Source organism: Bacillus rossius, chromosome 11 (assembly GCF_032445375.1).
Source record: "Bacillus rossius redtenbacheri isolate Brsri chromosome 11, Brsri_v3, whole genome shotgun sequence".
NCBI classification, from domain to species: Eukaryota; Metazoa; Arthropoda; class Insecta; order Phasmatodea; family Bacillidae; genus Bacillus; species Bacillus rossius.
Genome location: NC_086338.1, coordinates 39,420,253 through 39,445,544, shown reverse-complemented (window position 1 = coordinate 39,445,544; position 25,292 = coordinate 39,420,253). Strand labels below are relative to the sequence as shown.

General features: G+C 36.2%; 2 protein-coding genes across 3 annotated transcripts in view; one reads left to right on the top strand and one right to left on the bottom strand.

Annotated features, from left to right (window-relative positions):
• LOC134536842 (splicing factor 3B subunit 1) overlaps positions 1-9,554 on the top strand; it is a 48,870-nt gene extending 39,316 nt beyond the window's left edge. For both annotated transcript variants that reach the window (XM_063376851.1, XM_063376852.1), the window contains 6 exons: positions 1,297-1,479; positions 2,038-2,226; positions 3,190-3,365; positions 4,627-4,899; positions 5,832-6,048; positions 8,451-9,554. In XM_063376851.1, coding sequence (XP_063232921.1) covers positions 1,297-1,479; positions 2,038-2,226; positions 3,190-3,365; positions 4,627-4,899; positions 5,832-6,048; positions 8,451-8,609 — 1,197 coding nt within the window. In that variant the 3' untranslated portion in view covers positions 8,610-9,554. The remainder of the gene's footprint in view (positions 1-1,296; positions 1,480-2,037; positions 2,227-3,189; positions 3,366-4,626; positions 4,900-5,831; positions 6,049-8,450) is intronic.
• A 2,758-nt stretch (positions 9,555-12,312) lies between these two features.
• LOC134536843 (corepressor interacting with RBPJ 1) lies at positions 12,313-23,603 on the bottom strand. Its single transcript, XM_063376853.1, has 7 exons — positions 23,363-23,603; positions 21,376-21,470; positions 19,364-19,513; positions 18,956-19,056; positions 17,294-17,454; positions 16,080-16,180; positions 12,313-15,171 (listed from the first exon to the last, which is right to left on the bottom strand). The coding sequence occupies exons 1-7, from the start codon at positions 23,432-23,434 to the stop codon at positions 14,763-14,765; spliced, it is 1,089 nt and encodes a 362-aa protein (XP_063232923.1). The 5' UTR covers positions 23,435-23,603; the 3' UTR covers positions 12,313-14,762.
• Positions 23,604-25,292: the final 1,689 nt, after the last annotated feature.

Genomic DNA, 25,292 nt, shown 5'->3' with positions numbered 1-25,292 from the left:
AACAAAAACTGAAGGGAATGAATTTTTGTATGTTTATTAAGAGTTGGAATGAAAAAGGCTAGTAAGTAGGGCTCTGTGAATATTCAAATTTTTTATTATGAATAACATTTATTCCTATTTGATTAGACTTTTAATACTAACACTGTGAAATAATTAATATTTGACATAACCGATTCACAAAATTTTGCCAATACACCGATATAACTGTTGCCGATTCACTGATTCCGAACCGTTACAGGAGAAAACACATTTTTGTTAAAAATTTATTAAATTACCCAAAATAACTCATTCTAGAAAGGCATGGAACATAACATCTCTTTTTTTTAACTCTTATTTTTATCTTGTTTTCATTTGTTTGTTGACGACCCGTTAGTTGCTTATGGAAACATGAATTTACTAATGGAGGCTGGAAGATGTAATTATTTAGTTGTATAAAATAAGAATATTTAATAATTAATAGGTAACTATGAAATATATTGATTCACTAAAGACAAAGTTTATAAAAACAAATTTAAAATGTGTAAAATTGCGAGACTTTGTACATGTTTACAATGCGTTAAAAAATGCAGCCTGCACTAGTTGGCATCATTCATGTTTGGTTACATTGATGCCAAATTGCATGCAACGCACGTGCTCTTGTCTCGTGCCGAGTATACTGCATGTTATAGCCCTCACTCTTTCATGGTTAGTGTGTACCATGATGATAGTTACATGTTAGTTCCAACTCACGTTCGGGTCACAGTTTAAATTTTTCTATTTTAAGTTGAATAAAATATGTTTTTGTTGCATTGCTAATAATTTAAATTGTTGGGCATGTTTTTTTATAAACTTTTAACTTGAAAATATTGCTTTTCTCACATAAAAGTCACACCCCTACTTTTTTTGTTTTCAGATTTGATTTTAGCATAAAATTATGTGGTGATTAAAAAATTAATTAATCTTTTATTATTGTCAGGTACATAAAATTTAAATTTCATACTTTACATAACTTACGTATGGTTGAATCTGGTTTGTTACAGTTGGTGACTACACAATATATGTTGAGTGATTTTAATGTTTTTATACGTAAAAAAACAAAATTATTAGTATATTTTAAATACAACTATTATTTTTCTGTTTTTGAGTCTTGAATTGTTAGTGGTTCTGTTTCTAAAAGTTTGTAACATTGTATGAACTGTGCAAAATCTTCGAATGCTCACATGTACATTGTATTAATAATTATAGCTATCTATGTAAGAAGTTGGATTGTATTATCTTGATTAATTGTCATATCTTGATGGGTTCTTTGTTCCTCAGGATGTGGTAATGCTGAATGGGTTCGGCACCATAGTGAATCAGCTTGGTAAGCGAGTGAAGCCGTACCTGCCTCAGATCTGCGGAACCATCCTGTGGAGACTGAACAACAAGTCTGCGAAAGTGCGTCAGCAAGCTGCAGACCTTATTTCCAGGATTGCTGTCGTGATGAAGACCTGCCAAGAGGCTAGTGTTACTTAAATTTTTTGAAAATTTCTGATTGTAACACTCTAGGCCTCTGACTAGCTCAAAATTGGTCTAGAGTGCATATATATATTTATAAACACTTGAAATCTTGTTGAATTTTGAAAAAAATATTTCAGTTTCCAAAATAAACTATATTGTCGATAATTGATTGCTGAAATAACGTCTCTGGGACATAAATTTGATTTTAACATTAATCAGTTGAGAAAATTCACAAGTATCTATGGCTGCCATCTTCCGACCATGAAAAGTACATGTCGAAACTATGAACTTTTTGTATAAAACATCTGCATCAACTCAAAAAAGCACAAATTTCTTGTTTGAGGTGACTGAAGATTGAAAATCATGTACTATTCACAAGTAAATCCAGTGGTTGGTTGCAACTCACTGTACAAGCCGCTGGACTCCATCCTCGGGAAAATGATGAAGTAACTCGTTTGCTTGTGTGAGATGTTGCTTACTTATGCTATAGAAAGTAACCAGTGCTGTGGGAAATGCTTCGAAACGGCTGATTGTCGTGTTGCCTGTTGTGCTCGACAGGAGAAGCTGATGGGTCACTTGGGCGTGGTGTTGTACGAATACCTGGGCGAGGAGTACCCAGAGGTGCTGGGCAGCATCCTCGGCGCGCTCAAGGCCATCGTGAACGTGATAGGCATGACCAAGATGACCCCGCCGATCAAGGACCTTCTGCCGAGACTCACCCCCATTCTCAAGAACAGGCACGAGAAGGTGAGATGCGCACAGCTCGGGACATCGGGAGGCTGTGCCTTAACATTCCCTGCTTACTGAAGAAGAACAGAGTGAAGGATTTAAAGTTTTTTTTTTGGCTGTACATCTCCTTTCAGTTGCAACTTACACTGGAGAGATGTAAAATTGGGGGAAAAGAACATTAACGCCTGGACCCGAGCCCTTTTCCTTCTCCTCATCAGTGGCTCTTGGACCTGTCATTTTCCTGTTGTGTAATAAGTAGACAAGATGATATGGTTTTATTTTTAGGCAGATTTCGTGTTTTTATTAACAGGAGGTTATGGTGTTAATGTTTTTAATTTTTGTTTTGCAAAATCTTTTTATTTTAAAAAGATCAACTTATTACTGTACAAATATGATACTTAAATGTTCCATGATGCTGATCTCTCCAAAACAAGTTTCATTTTGACTGATACACGTTGCACTTATTCAATAGAATAATTTGTAATACGCATGTCTTAAGTTTTTGGAACAAACAAAATAATTCTGTTAAAATTTTTGTCATAAAAATTTTCTAAAGTCATAATGTAAAAAATGAGTAACTAATTGTGCAAATGTCATGCTAAATAAATCACCTTCATTGACTTTAATATTTAAAAGATTAGGATTGAAAATACTGATTAGTCTCGTGATTTTAATAGCATTTCGGTGCTTTGTTATGTATAAAATTGAATTTCTGTGTTAAATGGTGTATTCACATGTTTTTTCTGTGTTATTTCTGTTTTATCAGCAACCTCATGCAAGCCTACAAAATTTTACATGGTGATTAAATGACTTTCTTTGTTACATTTTATGTATTAATCCAGGTAGTAAATGTAAATGTGATTTGGGAAGGACCAGCTTCACCAAGCAGAAGTTTGGTTCGGTATTGTGACGAGCCCAAGAGACAGCAGCAGGGGGTGTCAAGGGCAAGGTTCGTTACGGGACGGTTGTTTGTGTTCGCAGGTGCAAGAGAACTGCATAGACTTGGTGGGCCGCATCGCGGACAGAGGGCCGGAGTACGTGTCGGCGAGAGAGTGGATGAGGATATGCTTCGAGCTGCTGGAACTGCTGAAAGCGCACAAGAAGGCCATCAGGAGAGCCACTGTCAACACCTTCGGCTACATTGCCAAGGCTATCGGGTATGCTTCTCTTACTTGTCTATTTGTTTTTCGTTCTGCGAGTCAGGTGGTCTGTTAATTGTTAAAAAACTTTTTTTTTTTTAAGGAAATTCTGTGAATCTTGTAAGTAGAACCCTAAAATCAAAATTAGAATGAAAACAAAATCATGAGTACATGCGTACCTCTACAGTAGAATATTCTGTAGTCTAGAAAAAAAATGTGTACAAAGCACGCTGTAAAGTTCAGAAAATTGATCTTTTTTTTAGCAGATATGAAATGAATGATTTTTTTAAAATTGAAGCTACCCCTAATCTGATTCTAGTTCTTTTAAATAAAATATTATATGAGCCGAGCGAAAACACAAAACTTCAGTTTTAAGGACACATTCAACTCAAACATGCCATGCCTACAAGCCTACAAACTGTCACATACCATTTTCAACTGATATTTTATACATCACACATTGCACTTGTACTTTCTTTAGTTTTCATGGTAGCGACTGCAGACTCAACATAATTGTAAAATACAGGCATACAAATGATGTGCAATATGACAAATAAAAATCTAAAAGAACTCTATTGATGGAAAACTGTAAAATATTTAGTATAGGAGATACTACTCTGTTAATTGATGCTGGCATTATTTTTCTCTGTGTTTGCAAAAAGAAAAAAGGCCAGATTTCTAGCCAGCCTTAACGTAAGTCTCCCATAGGTGTTGAATCTAAAACTACTAACAGCGCATGTCTTAGCATATGCCTACCATCTAATGCTGATTATTATTTTGTTTATTCTCGTGAGTGGAAAATGGCTTACAAACTAGTTAAAAATAAAATTAAATCTTTTTTCTAGATGGTATTCGAACCAGTGACCAAATGGTAAGGAGAGTGAGGGGCTGACCTCTGTATCACCATTACTGTCTTCATTGTGTCAAGAGTGGCACCTGTAAATTTTATCTGTGAAAAAATTTAATTCAAGAGTGATATGCTTTGCTACCAACGAACCTATTGCTATGTAGTGGTGAACAAACATTCTGAAAACACTGTAGTTGTTTGCAAATTCAGTTATTTTTCTAGTTTAAACAGATAAAACTAATAAAGTCTGTTTATCATTGTAGGAATTTTTCCTTTGTTAAATATTTTTTGTCTTCTGGAATAGCAATTCACTCGGATACTAAGTATTTGATTCAGTTTGGGAATTTGACTAACCCGTAGTGTGCCAGGTTGTGGCGGAAGGGTAGGTGCAGGACCGTGCGAGACGTGACACTGTGCGCGCCCTGCTTGCAGTCCCCACGACGTGCTGGCCACGCTGCTCAACAACCTGAAGGTGCAGGAGCGCCAGAACCGCGTGTGCACCACGGTCGCCATCGCCATCGTGGCGGAGACGTGCTCCCCCTTCACGGTGCTGCCCGCGCTCATGAACGAGTACCGCGTGCCGGAGCTCAACGTGCAGAACGGAGTGCTCAAGTCGCTGTCCTTCCTCTTCGAGTACATCGGCGAGATGGGCAAGGACTACATCTACGCAGTCACCCCGCTGCTCGAGGACGCGCTGATGGACAGGTGCGGACACAGTCATGGGCGTCGCAAGGATATATTTTTTTTGAGGGGGGGGGGGGGGGGACTTCAATTGATTTGGTTGTTGAGGAATATCCATCCCTTGGAAGAAAAAAAAGCAGTGGTTGGGGGGGTCCTCCCCCGGGAAAATTTGGGGTTTGAAGGTGCAAAAAAAAAGTGGTCTTTAGGCATTTTTCTTTCCTTAATATTCTAATTATTGTTGGTTGCAATATATAATTTATTTTTTATAAAAAAATATTTTCAGAGAACAAATTTGTAAAAAACACAGTGCTCACATTTACCACGATTGGACTAAATGCACCATTGGCAACATATGGGTATATCACAGAAATCATATTTTTAATATAACTACGAAACTAAATATATTATTGGAGGGGACGAAATTGAAGACGTATTATTGGGGGGGGGGGGGGGGGGGGCGTGTCCCCCCGTCCTCCCCGGTTGCGACACCCATGTCCACATTTACAACCGTTTCCTGAGCCTGCTGGTTTTCTGGCACTCACGTTCGTCACGGATAGGTTTCACATCCAGATAATTTAGTTTTTTTTAAAGCATATTTGACTTAATGGTAAATTACATTTGAGATCATCCTTGCATGACTGGATGGACGTGATGCTGAAAGGGTTACTATCCTAAGCCAATACTTCTAATGTTTTCTGTTTTTGCACATGATTAAAATAAATTTATAATATAACTATTATATGGTGAATATTACATGGTGAAATGTGATAAAACTCGAATAATACCGCAAAGCATGTCAATGATGAAGGAAAAAATTTTATTAACATAATCTAATCCCTATAAAAAAAGTTGCAAATGAATGTTTCAGTTGGTCATCACTCATTCAGCTGTGATATCTAGAAGGCCACCGGTTGATGATTGCTCGGGTGTGACAAGAGTGGTGTGTTGCCCCCCAGGGACCTGGTGCACCGGCAGACGGCGTGCGCCGCCATCAAGCACATGGCCCTGGGCGTGTACGGCTTCGGCTGCGAGGACGCCCTGATCCACCTGCTGAACCACGTGTGGCCCAACATATTCGAGACCTCCCCCCACCTGGTGCAGGCGTTCATGGACTCCATCGAGGGCCTGCGCGTCGCCCTGGGCTCCAACAAGATCCTGCAATACGTGCTGCAGGTGACGTGCCGTCGCTGCCCCCGTTGCTTTGGCTGTGGACTGATAGCACCATCTTCCTGACGGAACGACTTACCGCGGCGGCGCGATGACAGAGACCGACTAGTTGCCGGCACTGCCGGCTAGTGGCGCTACTGCAGCACAACACAGTCTTGATACAAGGAGTGTTTCAAAGTCCCAACACATTTACACAAATTTAAAAAACATCACAAGTCCAAACACCCGTGTTCTGGGACAGTCGGTGACAGTGATAAGTCTGCCACCACCAGACTGTGGATGCATTTCTTTTCTGATGCCCCACGTGCAATGTTCTGGTGGAGACTAAAACAGTGGAGCGAGAACCAGGCAGCTATGGGAATCCACGGAGGGCGGTTTTTCCTTATTTCTTCCAGAATGTTGTAAAATACAGTTTGCGTGACACTCCAGACCTTCCAACTGGCTCAATGTTTGGTCTAGGGTGCACCTTCATGATCACTTGAACAGTTTAGTTGGATGCCGAGATAATATTTTTTCCAACATAACAGTTGCTGTTGGTTGATGCTTTATATCTAGGCCTCGTGGGTCAAAAATGAAATAATTATGGATGGGTTGAGACTTGAAAACTTGAGTGAGTGGCTAAAGCTCGACTTGACTTGAACATTGAGTTTATCGTACTTGACAGTACAGGAGACTACAATTTTTTTTTTAAATTATTGACTATTCATTTTTGACATGTGCAATGAACATAAAATCTTGTACCATAATTTTTCAGACACTTCACAGCATAATCTTATACTTGCATTTGCACAGTTTTCTTAAATTACAGTTAATTTAACTTAATTATACTGCCTGAAAAACAAGACATTTCTTCCGCTATTTTGTCCAAAAAAAATACTAAAAAAGTTGCTATTTTAGAATAGCATGATCTACGGCATAGATTTGTAACAGCATGATGAACTATGAAATGAATATATTTTAATACAGTACAACCCGGTTATAACATTCCCGTTTTTAACATTTTCCCGCCTATAACACCATTTTTTCATGGTCCCGTCATTTCTCCATTTATCACAATGCTTTAATTTCCCGCCTGTAACAATATTAAAATTTCTACATTCCCGCCTTTAACGTTCAAATTTGCTTTGATAACTGCCACAATTTGCAGTATCCCTTCCTTCAAAGTCATAATTTAGAGCGAAACCATAGCTAGAAAATACAGCACGCATATACAAACATCAGATGTTTACATTTGAGTAGTTCACCATAGACGTGGTACACACGCACTCCACAACTTGCACCGGATCGACTATCAATATGGCGTCCTGTTCGCTCTTATTGGCCTATGACTTGTTCCTTTATACTTATGATGCGCATATTGTGCACTGATACATGGTCGGAAACAGTGCTACTATAGTCTATGGTGCTGGTTTTTGTTTCAAAGGTTTAACACCTTGAGATGGTTAACTGTTCTATGGATATATTCACGGCTTTTGTTTGTGGTTAACCTTTACCGTAATTATTTTTTTTTTTTTTTACTTATTGTAGTCACGGTCATATTTAATTAAAATACGCCGTATTGAAATTTTATTCAGGTTTTTGTACGGTTATGATGGCCGATAAATATAAGCGAAAATATATTCTGTAGCTGAAAAAATTCAGTTTATTAACCAAGTGGACAGGAACCCCAACAAAACGTGTGTTGTGATTGCAAAAGAGTTGAATATTTCTGTTTCGACTCTGAACTGTATCGTACAAAACATTTTTTTTTTCTTTAGCATATTATTAGGTATTATCTATAAATAAAATTAACCAATTTTCCACTCTATTGCTGTACTTAGTGTAATACTCCTGTATTTTGTGTTGTTTTACCTATACTTTTTAATTTAATCAATCCACGTGTAATTTTTACAAAGTGAAGATGATTTCCTGCTTATAACATTTTCCTGCTTATAACATTTTTTTATGTTGGTCCCTTGGAGAATGTTATAACAGGGTTGTACTGTACTTGGAATTTGTTCCCCCCCCTCCCCCCCCCCCCCCTTCTACAGTGGCTATCAACAATATCACTGTTCAGCACAAATGTGAAAATGTTGCACCTTGTATTTCATATCTTTTTCTATCTAGTAATAATTGTGTACTGATTTATTCTTAGCAACAAAAAAAGTTATTACTAATTTCACACATGTGTACTCAGGAAATCGTGGCAAGGGGAACTAACTGACTTTGGTGCTCTTTATGGGGTTGTGACATAGGTTTTTTCAAAATTTGTACAGCCATTTATTTATTTTTCAACGTACGGTAGGTATGTTTTATCTTTGAAAAAACTAGTGAAAAATGGCAGTGGCACTGCTAAGGATGCTAAAATGTGGTGTGGTTTCCTATAGGGTTTGTTTAACTCATTAGTGCTGTTTGGTGTTTGTTTCCAGGGCCTTTTTCACCCCGCTCGAAAGGTTCGAGACGTGTACTGGAAGATCTACAACTCACTGTATATTGGTGGTCAAGATGCGCTTGTCGCTGGCTACCCGAGGATAGCAAATGATCCCAAAAATCAGTACATCCGTTACGAACTGGACTATGTCTTGTGAATATAAATAAACTGCATTTTTCTTGTATGCTTTGTGTTTGTGTAAATATTGTAAATGTGGCATTGTATGCTCTTTATTTCTGCACACTTTTTTTATACCAAACTAAGTGATAGTGTAGTTAGTGATATCCTGGCCAGTAAGTGCAGGACATCAAATGAGTTTTTTTAACCGTTTTCAAAAGTGTATGGTTTTTGTAAATGGTTTACATACACTCACTAAAGAATTTAAGGTTAATTATTATTTGTCTGCATTTTATTTAATCCAATTTTGTTTCAAGACTTAAGCTTAATAGTTAATACCCGTCATGGGATGCAGATTCTGCTGAGTTTGTAACTTCATATTCAAAGTTAAAATAAACTTTCAAAAGAATGTGACAGCTTAAGATATTTAATTTCACTTTAATTGTTTAACCCATGATGAGTAGTCAGTAAAACCATTTTTTGAAAAATATATTTGATTCCTAAATATCTTCAATCTTCATTTCAAATTCTGGCTTATTCTCTAGCTAAGGTATTTTATCTTAAGTCACAGTCTGGTTTTGTTTTAAAGGGTATTAGTAGGGCTGTGCAGGATCTTCAAGGGTTTTTCATCCTTTAGAGGAAAATTTAGAGGAAACTAATACTGATCTGTAAAACAACCTATTAGTATGCAGGTATTTATGTTAAAATTTTTAATTACATTCCAATGGAATTAAATAAAGGGATTCAAGATAGTCGAAGGTAACATATGTATTTCAGTTTATCGTGTTTTTTAAATCAAAAGCTCCTGCCAGGTAATTAAGTTTGTTTTAAGTGTTGCAAGGAGAAAGAAATTAGTAAATACTGGGGTGGGTGAATCAAATCCTCAAAACCATCAAAAGATTCAATATTTGAGGAAAATGATTTAAAGAAAAATATTGTAAGGAAATAAAGTAAATTAAAAAATTCAACACCAATAACCTTTAAACTTTACTAGGTTCATTTTTTCCTTCATACCTATCCTGTTACTATTTCCCAAGATATTGTACTTATAATGTGTAATTATATAAATAAAATTACAATATGTATTGATTCTGGAAATTTAGCTCATGATAAAAAAAAAAAGATTAAATTTTTCTACACCATAGTTAACATTTTCCATTTCTTTGGGATTCGGATCCGAGGAAATTGGGTTTTGACTCATCATTAATAAATACAGAAATTGCCGCTGGAAATTTTTATGTTGATAATTTAGCCAACTAACGTTTTTCACGAGGCACAGTGCAACAGAAAATGTTTGTCCCTTTTACCCAAGCATGCATAAAAAGAAAGGTATATGCAAAGCTTCATCTGTTTTCCTGCACTTTAGTTAGAAGAAATTTTAAAAAAAGTTAAATGTTAGGTGTAATGTAACAAAATAATAATCAATTTTTACAGAATGAAATGTCAAAAGTTTTTCAATGTAAATAACACTCTTTCCATAAGCTTTGTAGTTCTGAAGAAATAGATGGAATAGAATTGTGGCCAACAGTATGAAATAATTATACCTATCCAAGCCTAATAATTTATGGACAGTTCAGGAAATACTATCGTTCTGAAGGTTTGCACAGCCCTAGTATTTGGTAAATGTTAACGAAACCTGTAAACATGTTAATTTTAAGCTTCGTATCTACCCATGAGGAATTATGTCATTACACAAGTTACGAAACTTAGATATTTACATTAATTTATAGAATAAAACCATTACTATTTAATTTAAAGAAATTGTTATTTGTGTTCTGTTGTTTCATTAATATTTTGATTTTTGATTTGTCCATTGATAAGAGTATTCACTTTGTTTTATAAGTTACTATGTATAGCCATACTTGAAAATATTAAGTTGATATGGCTATTTATTTTTTCCTATGACATAAATTAGTAAGTTCGTATGTAGTAAAAATTAGTAAATAAATCATTTTATATTATGGAATGAAGGAATCCCGTATGTGGGACCAACCTTAGAACTTTACTTCTTTGCTGTAAAAATGATAGAAGAAAAGTTTAAAACTTATTACAAGCACATACACTTGTAAAGCCCACCTGTATTTCTGTTATTTCAGGAAGTCTGTAGTTGTTTTGGATAATATCAAGTATAAGTAACAAATCTAGCATTTAAAAAAGAAATAGATATAAGTTGTAGTTTTGGACATATACCATTGCTAGGGACAAGAGTTTATGTGGTTTTTTTTTAGGTGATTTTATAAAAGATTTATGTGCTATTGTTTTTATATTCAAATATTGTCTTTATTCTTGAAAATAGTGAATTTTTTTAACAAATAAGTAAATTAATATTTCTCAATACTTACTTCAACATGAAGTTACATTTTTACTGAAAATAAATACTCCAATACCTTTACAGCCACTTGAAAACTGTTGCATGGTGCTTTATCATGTCATGTTTACTACCTATATAAAGCCCTCGGAATCTAATAATGGGACCAAAAACATCATGCAAAGTTTATGCTAGAAATTGTTTCTCCAAATTTTGATGCCCTAAAATAACTGAACGGTGCAACGATTATGCTATAAAACACGGTATTTGAAAAATGTGCCGTCATTAATGTAAAAAGTGGTGCTAATGCAGGATGCAAATTGAAACAAAGTGAAATTGATTTTTTTTGCATTTAATTTAATTTTTTTTTGGTACACACTTTATACTAAATTTATTACATTCATTTAATTTATTGTATTAAAAGAGTACATTTTTGTATTATGAGTAAAGTTTTGTCAAATTCATGGTTGATTTCATGATTTTTAGTTGCATGCTTTTCGGTGTTATTTCGGTTTTATCACAATTCACCATATAATTTTGTTGTTAGCCAATGCAGCAATGCTGATTACACTGTATGTCATAAGACCTCAATTGTAAAAATAAATATGTAAGCATACAGAAAACAATCCAAAATCTTGCTATAACAAAATAATTAAATAAACATAGACATTAAAGAAAATTCTGTGGAACAAAAAATTATTAAAGCACAAATGGACACAGTGGGCTTCGTGAGACAACAGTTGCAACGTTTCGGGAACTGAGGTCTGTTCCCGTACTCGGGCACAAACACACTGTCCATGTGTCTGTGTTGGGTCTTTCTTTTTTTTCATTTTTTGTCAAGGTCTTACGACGTACAATATAATCAGGAATGGCATGTGTCCAAAACTACAAAAAGTACTCTTCCACATTGCAAGAACCATTCAAAGTACTTACAGGAAATATTTTTATTTACTGGAGAATGTTGGAAAAATGTATTATTTAAAAATAAAAATAGCAACTATTAGGGCTGAGTGGAAGATTAGTATCTAGAAATGTATCCATCACTATAGTATGTAGCTAAATGTTAAAATATTTCATTCTTTAAGTAGATTTTTTTTATACTCCTTTGAATTGGGAGAATTTAACATTGCTCTTCAGGTTTTAACACTTTAAGCAATGATTTGATAGCCCATCAAAGTGGATTTGAAACACTTCTGCTGAAAATTAATATATCAAGCTGCAGCAAGTGTATTTTCAGTCACTGCTTGATTATCAAAATAAGACTTTGCATTTTATGCAAGAACCTAAATAATTATTTCCTGGTCCTGCATATTTCAGATTAGAGTTGAATTAGGACTTTTTCATTGTGTGTCGTGTGTTCCCTATGAAGTAATTATTTTTAAATAAATCTGAATGTTTTCATGTATTGTTTTTTTTTAATAATATATGATGCACATTTTAATGAAATACTTTATTTATCCACACATGGTTACACCTAGACGTTACAAACTATTGAAACCCATTTTACTGATTTACGGGTGGCTGGTGGAATGTCCAGAAATAAATTACAGTAGAACCCTGTTTCAATATTTTTCAAAGAAGCACAAGAAAAAGTATTTAAAGCAGGAAATATTAATTTAGCCCTCATCAGTGTTTAGTCACCAGTTTCAGTAATTTTCTGTGGTCAGATAATATTTCAGGCAGGACATATTATGAACACATTTTCTGCCAATATTCTTGGGATTCTGGAACCACTGTTTAATTTAATTTTTTTATTCACATTGCAACATCTGTTTTGCCAAAGTTAATTATATGCAATTAAGCTACTTTTGTATTGCAAGGTGGTAGATCGATAGTGACTACTAACTTATGCACTATTGCAACTACGTTGCTCTTTTAATGGCTGTATTTCGCAAGGCAGTAGTAAAATAACTAAATAGTTTTTGTGATTAAAATGCTGCATAAGTTCATGTTTTTGGTTTAAAATGGGTATCTATATCGCACAAATGACTTAACCACAATGAATATAGAATTTAAATTAGCTAATTCATTATATGCTTAATCAGGTTGGCCACACAAAATCTCAAATGAAATTCCATGAATTTTCCAAGTTTTCCCTGACCCTTATTTTGCACTGTTACACCACTACACTTTTAAAAATGAATCGGTGTTCTTTAATCAAGCAGCAGTATTCAACAGACAAATGAGTAAACAAAGATTGAACTTAATTTTATTTAATATAGGGCAATATAAATGTCATATGTACATATTTCTATTTGTTTATTATCCATGTAGAAAAACATTATGAGAATATGCAAGTAACACTAATGAATTGTAGCGGACAATTAAGTTTCCAAAATAAGAGACAGTAATTCTAAAGGAGAGCCACTTTTCCGCAAAAATTATAATAAAAATTCATACTTTTTTTTCACTTCCTAACATGTTTTCCAATTATGTATATTCTTTAAGAGGGCATTGTGATAATACAAGTAGTTTACTAGTAATTTACCATTTTAAAGAGTGGTTAAGTTAGCTTCATTAAAAACACTATAATATAATAAATATGTTTGGTTAGTTTAAGTTAGCTTCATTATATTGGTAATTCCTAACCAATTAGTTCAAACAATATCTCAGGATTATTAATGCAGATAACCTAACTGATAATTCTCACAATATCACAGTACATATGTATTTGTAATATGTAATCTAACCTAACCACTTGTATCACAACACCTATTAAAGAATATTGTAAAATATATTGAAAAAAAAATGCTACTTGGAGTTTCTAATTAATAATTTTTACAGAAAAGCTATTGATTATCCTTTGGAATTACTTGTATAAGTCTCACACCCCTGATATTTGATTAGAATAAGCCTCATACCAAACTTAAACAAAGACCTTAGAATCATATTTCAATTATTATTGTGTAATCATTCCAAAATTATAAAATGCCTTAAAGGTTTACCGTAGCATTCTCGGTACTGTTTTAGACGTCTACCAGTTATTTTTAGACGCTATATTCTTGCTGCAAGAATACTATTAAAAGTTTCAATACTTCCATTAATATTCTTGAAGTAAACTGTAAATTCATGTCTCTACAGATATTAGGCAGAAAATATTTTATCTGTGGATTAACTGTGAATGATATGTTTACCTTAAAGAGAGGGGGAAAAAAAATGGTCATGACTGAAAAATGAGTACCGTGCCTAATGAAGATGTTTTGTTTACTGAAGTGAAGCACCGTTACAAGTTTGGCCACAATTTAATTTTTTCCCCCAGTCACATATATGTCGACTTTATTCCTGTAACATGATTTTACATTTCCTCATAAATTGTTATCATTTTAGAGATTATCAGCCGCCATATATAATAATTGCAAAGTCTTTTTTCAAAAATATATGCACTTTCAAACCATATGCAAGATGTCTGCTGTCATTCAAACAACAGCAAGTTAATTAACATTGGAGCTTGAAGAAACTTGTGTGCAGCATTGTCAAGTTTTGAATAAATATGGTAAAATGCACACACTGTTTTGAAAATGAAACAGCTAACTCACGTTTGTGTAACAAATGGCCATTAAAGAAGCCATTACAATTCTGAAACAAGCTTATCTAAAATAAAAAATACTGACTTTTCTAGGTTTTCCCTGACTTGCTTCAAATTCCCTGACTTTTCCCGGTTTGTGGCCATCCTGTTAATCAGCACACTAATAATACATACATAGTGTACTATTTAATTTGTGGAAATACGTAAACACATTTAACAAAAGAAAAAAAAATTCTTTGAATATATACATATTGTTACGTCTGTACATTGTAGTAGATAGTTTACATGTCTACATTTTGGTAGAAAAAATCACAAGTCTTTCTGAAAAATGCAATAGTTTACATATGAAACTAGTCTAGTCATTTGCGAGCATGCTTGCGAGAGCTAGCATCGTTGCTGACGGCCGACGTATGTTTCCGTTCGACCAATGTATGTTTCCGTTCGGTCGATGTATGTTTCCGTTTGTGCTCGTGCTTTTTTTCGCTCTTCCCACCGCCCGAGTGCTTGTGGCTGTGACCTTCGAACTTGATGCTGCGCCCCAACACTTGCTCCAAGGACTTGTCCTGGTCGCTGCTGTCGCACTTCTCTCTCTTATTCTCACCCTTGACTCGCACCCCGTTCACCTTCTTCTCTCTCTTGTGCTTCCTTTCGTGCTCGGTGTCGGAACTACTGCCGCTGCTCTTCGCCTCCTTCTTAACCTTCTTCAGTCCTGTTTTATCTTTGCCAGATTTCCCATTCCTTCCTTTCTTCTCAAGTTTTTCAAGTTTCCTTATGGACAGAAAAACAAATAATACTATGTAATTAAAAAATTATTAACATTTGATCAGATTCATTTCCCTGTTATGAATGCAAAACTCCCAAAATAACAGGTTTATCGCATAGTATCCCCATAAGATTATAATTGATGACAAATTATGCATGGATATCAGACTGTGAAAAAACAATTCTACTAAAAAGTTATAACTTATACTTTAACCTTTGAAGTTTAAGATTTCAGAATTTGACTTCGACCCTAAAAAAGTGAACTTTAAACACCCCTGTTAGCTATCATAAATGTTAAATTTTTGTGAATATTTTTTGCATTTTCGATTGGATTTCAAATGTCAGAATACTCCCCCTCCCTTCCACCAAAGAAATTGATAGCTGCTCAAACAGGGCCAGATTACAAGTTTTTCCAACCAAAGCATGCTGGATTAACGAGTGTCCACTACACAAAGAAATATATTTCAGTAATATTCAGTCTGGCTACTAGTCTAGTTAGTTGAACCTGTAAATACCGTAGTATTACAACTCAGAATTTTTGCATTAGACTGACTTGCACAATACTCTATTTGATCTACCAAAAATGTTTTTGGTTAAATTTTTCTTTCCAAAATCTGCCTTAAAGACTTGTTGCAATTCATTCTGAATTCATTCTAACAGTTTCTCTAGGTCTATCCAATATGATCATCTTTACACATGCACAATCAATGAAACAGTGCAATAACAGACTGTTCTGACCACAGTCCAATGATGTGCTCAACACAAAAACCATACAAAAATTACACAAAAAACTGAGACAAAAATTACACAAAAAACTGAGCCAATCCAAAACTTTGCCTTTTGTCAAGTCACAGCTTCAGCAGTAATAAAATTGCTTGCGAGCATGAAAAAATAGGCACTACAGGGAGACCTACTTGAGAAGTTTCCGCTTCTGCTTAGTCGACAGCGACTTGAGAAATTCTAATTCGGACTTCTTGGCACCTTCACAGTCATCTTCGCTGTCACTGTCCACCAGCTGCAACACCCACAGAGATACACAATAACAGGCCAAGGTTTGAAGATGCTGACAACTAAAACCACTAAAAACACATAATAAATAAGCCTTATTTCCTTATAGAGAAAACAACAGAAAAGAATTGCTATTCAAAACATAGGGCATAAGTGGGTAATTAGAAAGAAAAAAAAAAGTTTAACTAAACATAAACCGCAACAACATAAGAATGAATTTTCATCACCGTTGTAATATGTTCAAGGGGTGAATAAACATTAGCCACAACGACTGACTGTTAAAAGGGATGAAGACTAGTCAAAAGGACAGTGTACAAGACATTAGCCACAATGAATGAACATTAGCTACAATGACTGGCTGTTCAAGGGGTGAACATTAGCCACAATGACTGGCTGTTCAAGGAGTGAACATTAGCCACAATGACTGGCTGTTCAAGGGGTGAACATTAGCCACAATGACTGGCTGTTCAAGGAGTGAACATTAGCCACAATGACTGGCTGTTCAAGGAGTGAACATTAGCCACAATGACTGGCTGTTCAAGGGGTGAACATTAGCCACAATAACTGACTGTTCAAGGGGTGAACATTAGCCACAATGATTGGCTGTTCAAGGGGTGAACATTAGCCACAATGACTGGCTGTTCAAGGAGTGAACATTAGCCACAATGACTGACTGTTCAAGGGGTGAACATTAGTCACAATGACTGGCTGTACAAGGGGTGAACATTAGCCACAATGAATAAACATTAGGAACAATGACTGCCTGTTCAAGGGGTAAACATTAGGAACAATGACTGCCTGTTCAAGGGGTGAACATTAGCCACAATGACTGGCTGTTCAAGGAGTGAACATTAGCCACAATGACTGGCTGTTCAAGGGGTGAACATTAGCCACAATGACTGGCTGTTCAAGGAGTGAACATTAGCCACAATGACTGGCTGTTCAAGGGGTGAACATTAGCCACAATTACTGACTGTTCAAGGGGGTCAACTCTAGCCACAATGACCGACAAGGCAAATAGATAAAGTGTCTTGTAGACAGCAAGGTCACTGGGAAGGAATCGACTACGGTCTACAGCGAGGACCAGGACTTGAGCCCAGACGCGGGGAAGAGCACGCACCTGGTGGTTGGCCGGCACGAACGACTGCTGCTGCATGTCCAAGGCGGATCTCTTCATGGCGAGGCCATCCTCCCTCATCTGCTGCACCAGCAGCAGTGGGTCCAGGGAGCTCGTGTTGGTGTCGGCGCTCGACGACTGGTTGTACATCGGACACTCCTTGTCTGCAAGCAGGGCACCAAGTCACAACGTTTATGACTACAAGGCCCCCGCCCATCGCAGAACTCCACAAGAAACCATACGCAATTTGAAAACTGCACAAGATATCCGAGTGGTGTCTGTTTACGAAGAGCATTCCAGAATTTGCTGAGGATGCATGAGTACTTCTGTTGGTGAATTTCATTTTTTGAACTGCAGTTTTATAAGAGTGAAAATGGCTAAAATATGTTTTTTTTTTCCGAATAATTTTTTTGGCATGAAAGATCCTGTTCAGATTCTTGAAAGCACTCAAGGGACTTGCATTACACCTTAATCTTCATTTGTCCATCATACAATGTTATGGTTACCACTCAAATATCATAGTTGTCGTATGCACGAGAAGATTGCAACACCAGTCCACAGCTTTGCGCTTAGAGGCGACACCGCGCTAGAAGCACCAGCTCACCTCACTAACACAAATACACCCCTTATTAAACCAGAAGACCATCGTAATTTTGTACATTTTGCTGTAATTGTTGACTCACGTTTCATTAAATCAACCAAAATAAAGACCTTTTCGTCCCAAAAAACGGTAGCCATTATTTTTTGACTCAAGTACGGAGATTGATTAAACTTTTTTCCGAAGAAGTTTATTGAACGCCTGTACTTAAGCTACATGCATTGCGAATTCAAAGTCCATGATGCCTATGGCCAAGGTGTCCATTCCATTTCCAGGCTGTGAACTTCTATGCAGAGGGGTCAAATAAACTGGTAGAATGTTGCGAAAAGTGCTTGGAACCGAATGGATGTCATGTGATGTAGAAATGTAGTAAACTAAAACTTTCAACAAAACGTTTTTTCATGAGTTAACTTTTTTTAATGACCAAATGGTACTTACTTTCCGGAGATGCTTCGTACTTCTAAAATAAACTACAGGGTTCCCACTCTATTACTTCAGCAGATTTCCCTGAGTTTTCTGTTTTCTCTGTTCCAACACACATTACTTTCCCTGTGTAGGCCTAGCTAGCAAAAAAAACACGTACCTATAAAAAATACACATCATATTTTTTTTAAATTCAACAAACATACACAATGTGCAGAATTGACTTTAAATATTATCCTCCAAAATATACAGAGTCTGCGCTGCTATTATTTTCATCAACACTTTGCAACCAACACTGTCAGTCTGAAAACAAATTAATATATTCGTCTGATGAAATCTTCAAAACAATACATTGATTGTGATAAGGCAAAAAACTATATTTATTTGATTGAACTTCAAATTGACAACTATAGATATGATTTCATACATAGTTTTTATGACATATGTCGTTAACAGATTTGTTGGTTTAGCTGTGTAACTTAATAACACCATCAGTCAGTCATTGAGCTGTTCAATCTTTACATATCACACAGCAAAGAATATAAATGTTATATTGTTACAACTAGGAATCAATGTAAATGCACACACAAGTTTTCCTACTTTTAGAAATGAAAGAATAACTAATTAATCTGGCTCACTCTTACCTGTGTTGATGTGGCCCCACTTGTGGCACTTGATGCAGCGGACATTACGCACTTGAATTCCAAAAGGCTGGTCCCTGATTTCAGAATCTCCTTTACAGTAGCTGCAATAAAAAATAATAATGTTAAATACAAGTGAATTCCAAATAACTATAGCGTTAATTTTATCGTTCAAAGACCAACAATATCATCCTTTAACTTGTCTGTGAATAATCAAGTGGTGTAAAACCTTTCTCAAAACATTTGATTCAGAAAAACTAAAAAAAATGATGCTTCTAAATTCCATGCCTCATGCAATTGCACTGGTACAAAGTAGGCAGAGAAATTCAGGACGACACGAAAGGAACTAGTCGTAAACGAATGGCGACTGAAACCGCTTCAAGGTGGGACGGATGGGGCGGGACGGCTTACTCTTCTCTCGGGGCGTTGAACTTGCGCTGCCACTCAAACTTGTACTCTGGCTCGTCGTCTTCCCGCTCCCGCTCCTTCTTGGTGCCCGGCGGGGGCTCGTACATGAAGTTCACACTGAGCTTGTCTTTGCTCTCCTTGCTCAGCAGGGCCCTGGCGGGAGCAAACAGCCAACACTTCAGCGCTCACACTGGCACCAAGTGGGATCAGCAATGTTGAAAGCTATGATTTACTGAGACTAAATGGGACATATTTACAAAAAAAAATAAAACAGTTTCGAGGCTTAATAAACAATTTTTTTTCCCCAAGGCGGCATTAAAACACTGCAAAGGAGTTTTTACTTGTGAAAGTTGTAGTCACGGCTTCTTGAAATTAAGGTGAAAATTAATAAAGTGAAGAATGATTAGATCAGGTCAGCTATAACAGGTAAGTAAACCACTTTTAATATTTCCAAGCCCCTTGCAGCAAACAACGTGGTATTGTTTCTGCATGCCAATACAGTTCATTTTGTATTTACATCACTCAGTTTCAATAAACAACTTTCAACATATACCATTTGATTAACAGTGCAAGATATTAAAAAAAAAAAAAAAATTACTTATAAGTGACTGATCCAAATGCAAACAGGAACATGCAATGATCAGTATTAACACAGTATAATAAAATAACTATCAGGCTGATTGTGCAGTTTGATTGCTCAAATGAAAGAATATAAATTCACTTGCTAAAAAAATTGATTCAGCATCTGCACTTAAATGCTTAACTTGTGATATCACTGAGAGACATTGTGAATTTTCATATTTTAGGTGCAATTAATTTTTTTATTAAGTACTAACCCACCATATTTACATAACATACAGAGACTTCACATGATCATTATTCATGCCCCATATTTAAAATTTGTTACCAAATTGCTAGCAATAATTTTTTATATTTTACAATTCATATAGGTAACCATTAAAAAATGCTACTTAAGTTATTTTTTAAAAAAGTGCACAATTAGAGTGAAAAACAGTCTTGGACTAAGCCATTATGTAATGACATTAAACATACCTGTCTTTTAGAAAACAGCCTTAGTTATGATGTATTCCTAATGATCTCTGCAGAACCACAGGATCAAGTTGCAGTTAGTATCAAGGGAACAGTAGAGTGGCAACAACAATCAAGCCAATCTCTCGTGGAAAAAAAGTCTCTCCTATGCTAAAATAGCACATGCGATCAGGCCATTATCTCATTGAAAAATGTCTCGGTTACGCTAACAAAAAATAATGAACATGGAGATAGCAGTGTCATTGCACAGGCTACCTAATGTAACCTATGAAAATAATTTCTCAGAAAACAGTATGAATTCTGAAACACTCTTTTTAGGGTAAATAGAGGTATGCGTGTAGTGTTAAAAAACAACATTCTAAATTTTTTCTATGGAAAAGCTGTGTTGTTAGAAATATACCCCCTCTACATGGTGATGGAGGTGCGTGAATAGGATAAAGTGCAGCAAGATGGGTGAATCATACGTAGGATTGGAGGACAAAGGAGGGCAAGAAGACACATAGGCAGTGTGTGAAGGTCGCAGACCTTGAGTGGGGCCCGTTGCACAAGGATAATACAATAGTTAGTGAAGCTGTTTAGGATAGTCACAGAGGTGAGAGAGGATGAGCTGAACTGGAAAAAATAGCTGCAGATATGGGTAAAGGGGATTACAGGGGAAGGAGAGACCATAAAAAGAAAAAAAAAGATGCTTCAAAGGTTTGACAGAGGGCAGAGAGAGGACTGCACCATTTCTTGGTGAGGTCTGTGAGGGAGAGAAACTAGCTTGGCAGGAAGATGCTTCTCCCCAGCATGAGCTCAGGAGGAAATTAAATGAAGTTTAATTAATATGGAAACTCCTTTACCCACAGGACTGATACACAGCTGCAATAAATAAATAAATAAATAAATAAATAAATAAATAAATAAATAAACAAATAAATAAATATATAGCATTAAATAAGTACTGAGTAATTTAACATTCATACTTGTTTGTATATAGATCTTGTTCCTTTTCATACTGAACTCGAAGTTCTTCTTGTTTCTTTTTATAGGAATCGGCTTTCTGTTCTGCCATCCATACCTGCAACCATTTACATTGTAAACTCACTTTGAAGAAAAGCGTATGTATTAGGCTGGGCACACACAGAATGAGGCATAGTTGACTTCCATGTTTTTTTTTTTACATAAAAGCAATGCACACAGAATCAGATGCGGCATGACACCACAAAACTGATCTGATCAGACATGAGGCACACATCAAATAATGCTCCAAATTCATTGTGAGTTGACTGTCTGAAGGCTCCAATGGGGTCAAGTGCATTTTACAATTCCGGATTCCAACTCGTTGAAAATAATGGAGGGGAAAACGATGATGTCATTTTAGTAGGCCAAAAAGGTTGGATTATAGTATTGGAAAAGAGTATGGAAGTGAAGGTGTTGGTAGTACAATAGGTTAAATGTTTTGATGTTTGTTTGTTCATTTGTTTGTTATTTAGCACGAATGAGGTACAAGGAGTGACGTAATAAGGAAATAACAGTTGTACTGAGTAAATAAATAGGTTGGTCTAAACAATAGGTATTATGAATGTTATAAGAATCGTAGTGAATGTGTGTGCAAATAAGTGTACTTGTATCTAGTAAAGAGGAAGGTGTTGTTTATTTTTAACAGATTGTTATAAAGTTAAAGTGGAGAGAAAGAGAATGTGTAGATTAAGATTGTATTAGTAAATGGATAAACGACGGTTAGCGGTTCGTAAGTGAATGATGCAAATTTAAGAGAAATATTTGTAGTATAGAATCACTGCAGTAAAAACAAGAAAGGTATGTGGGGTTGAATGGATGTGAAGTTTCGTTGATTTTTGATTTGTAGTTGTTTTATGTATTAGGTAACAGTCACATATTTAATTTTTTGAAAGTAAGGGTTTAATAGGAAAAAGAATCACAGTATCATGAAGTAGACTACAGTCCCACCCAGTATAGTGTATTTTGCGATACCAATAATTAATTTATTGAAAGTAAGAAATTATAGGAAATATATTTGTGGTATCGTGAAGACTAAAGTTCCGACCTGTCTATTGTATTTTGCGATACCGGTAAATAATTTATTGAAAGTAGTAATTAATAGAAAAAATCATATTTGCACTATCGTGAAGTAGGCTACACTACAGTCCTGCCCAGTTTACTGTATTTTGCGAAACCGGTAAATAATTTATTGAAAGTAATAAATACTAGAAAAAATATGTGGTATTGTGAAGTAAACTGCAATCCCACCCGTTCTAGTGTATTTTGCGATATTTTGCGATTTTAGTTCTTCATAATTCACGTCTCCCGTAACTTTTATTTTTCAGAATATGAGGTTCTTTAATAAATAGGGCACGTTGTTATGATTCACGATACCAATGTAATTTATATCATGTACAAAAATAGTCTCTTTGATAATGAAATTTTTATATAGCAAATTAAACTAGAGCGAAGGGGGGATTAAGTGTTGTTTACAATACCAATAAAACATATTCAAAAAATGCAATACGTAAGAAATAGTATTCCCCATATTCCCGTGCTTGTCCCATAAGAACGTAGGGTGGCAATGACGTAAGACGACATCTTGGTGACATCATTAAAGTATTGTTATGGAATCATAAAATGCACTAGTCCCCTCCAGTGTACTGTGCATAAGGCCCTTATTAATCTGTAGTTGTGTTTTTAAACCTGGCTAGTTAAATACTTTTTTCATCATTACTATTACTTTGAGTAAATATTCACTTGTGAATTCTTTTAGTTGATATTTTTTTCTCATCATGGAACTGGATGCCAATTAATAAGTATGCTTAGTAATGGAAAGACATATTTTATATTACTCATTTTGAAGAAGTATCATAACAATTTGATTTCACGAATACAGGAAAAAAATAACGTAACTGAAATACGGTTTTAAGCTGAAAAAAAAAATGATATTTTGACATTTATACATACTCTCTTCAGATTGTCACGAGACGCAGGATGGAAAAATTTCTTGCACATGTAATTATTAAACCCTTTACCCATTTTGATTAACTAATGTAAACGTTAATACAACTATATAACTATTTCCTACTCAAAACATAAGATAAAGAACAAAATATAATTCTTGCTTCAGTATCATTTACAACACAAACATCTATTACAACGTTCGTTTGTCTCCATAGAACAAAACAGTCAAGATACATCTCTAAACAAATATATAAACACCATAAAGTCATTAACTTAGGAATAAAAAAGTATATTTTATTAAAATGCTAACATGCTTTGTGATATAAAATAAACAACAATAATATTTTTTGACGAAGCATTGCATTGTGGAGGTCAATAAAAGTGTCAAAAACCGGAGCTATAGAACAATTGTTTAGAAAATTTAATGGTATTCCGTTTCGTGAAATCTGTAAACGGGCATAATACGAGATCGTGTATGCAGAACCTACGATATAAACATAATATATGTTTATATTGACGTAAAATAAACTCGACATTGTAAGAAAACTAATTAACCAAACTCCACGAAAATTTTAGGTTCTATTTCTTGGAGAGAGTGGTGTACGGTGTGACAAATGCGAAGGCTGGGTCCATACGGAGTGTGCAGGACTAGAGGAGGGGGAGCTGGGTAGTCTGGGGCAGGAGTGGATGTGTAAGGATTGTGACAAGGATAACAAGGGTTCAGGAAGTGTAGTGGCAATGGCAGGAAGCAGTGGTAGCCAGGAGCTGGTAGGTGGGGTGTCAGGAACTCAGAGGGAAGGAGGGAATGTAGATGTGGGTAAGGACTGGGCACTCAATTTCATTGGTGATATTCTGGGAGGAAAGATTGTTGAGGGTCTGAGTGGGACAAGGAGGGAAGTCGATTTGGAAGAAGGATTAGGTGAGGTGTTGTACAGGAAGGAGATGGAAATAAAACATAGATTAGAGAGGGTAGAGGAAGAAGTAAAAAGGGAGGATGGGTTGAGAAGTGTGTTAGTAAGGGTCGAAAGGCTGGAGTGCGAGCTGAAGAGGACAAAGGAGGAAGTTGAGAAGGAAAGGCAGATGAGAAAGGAGGCAGATGTGGAGGTAGATAGGCTGCGCAGGAGGGTGGAGGAGCTGGAAGGGAGGGAGAAAGTAAGGACTCAAGCTGTTAAGGCCACATATGCAGAGGCATGTACTGGGGAAGTTCAGGAAACAGGTGTCAGGTTGCAGAATGAAGGGGTAGCAAGGAGGGTGCGGGAGGAGGCTGTGGGTACAAGCAACGTAGATGTGAACAGGAATGAAGAGGGCAGGGATACGAAAAGGGGTACAATAGTTAGACAGGAGCCCGAAGTGATTTTCCTGGGCAGCTCTATTGTGAAGGGGGTAGAATTGCAGGGGGTGGGGAAAGGAAGTATATATAAAGCTGCGTTTGGGGGTGCAAAGATTAGGAACTTGGGGGAGAGGGTAGGCTGCATGAAAGGAAGCAGTAAAGTTAAGGTGGTGGTTGTTCATGTAGGGGGAAATGATGTGGCTGGTAGAGTGGTGGGGAGGGAAGTAGAGGAGGATATGAGGGGGCTAGTGGGCAAGGTGAAGGAGAAGTTCCCTGTAGCCAGAGTTGTGGTCAGTGGGGTACTAGTAAGGAGGGGTATAAACTATGTCAAGGCTGCGGCGGTCAGCGAGGTGTATGAGAGGGTGTGTAGGGACTTGGGAGCCATGTTGGTAGATAGCAGGAAATGGGTGGGGCAGGACTGTGTGGGCAGGGATCAGGTTCACCTAACAGAGAGGGGAAAATGGATGCTAGGAGACCTGCTAGGAAGGGAGACTTCTGGCCATTTGGAAAGGGCAAGGTTTGAGCAGCAGGGAAGAAGATAGCAACTAGATAGTGAGGAAGGTGGAGAGAAGGGGGGTGATTGTGAATATAGTGCCGATAGCA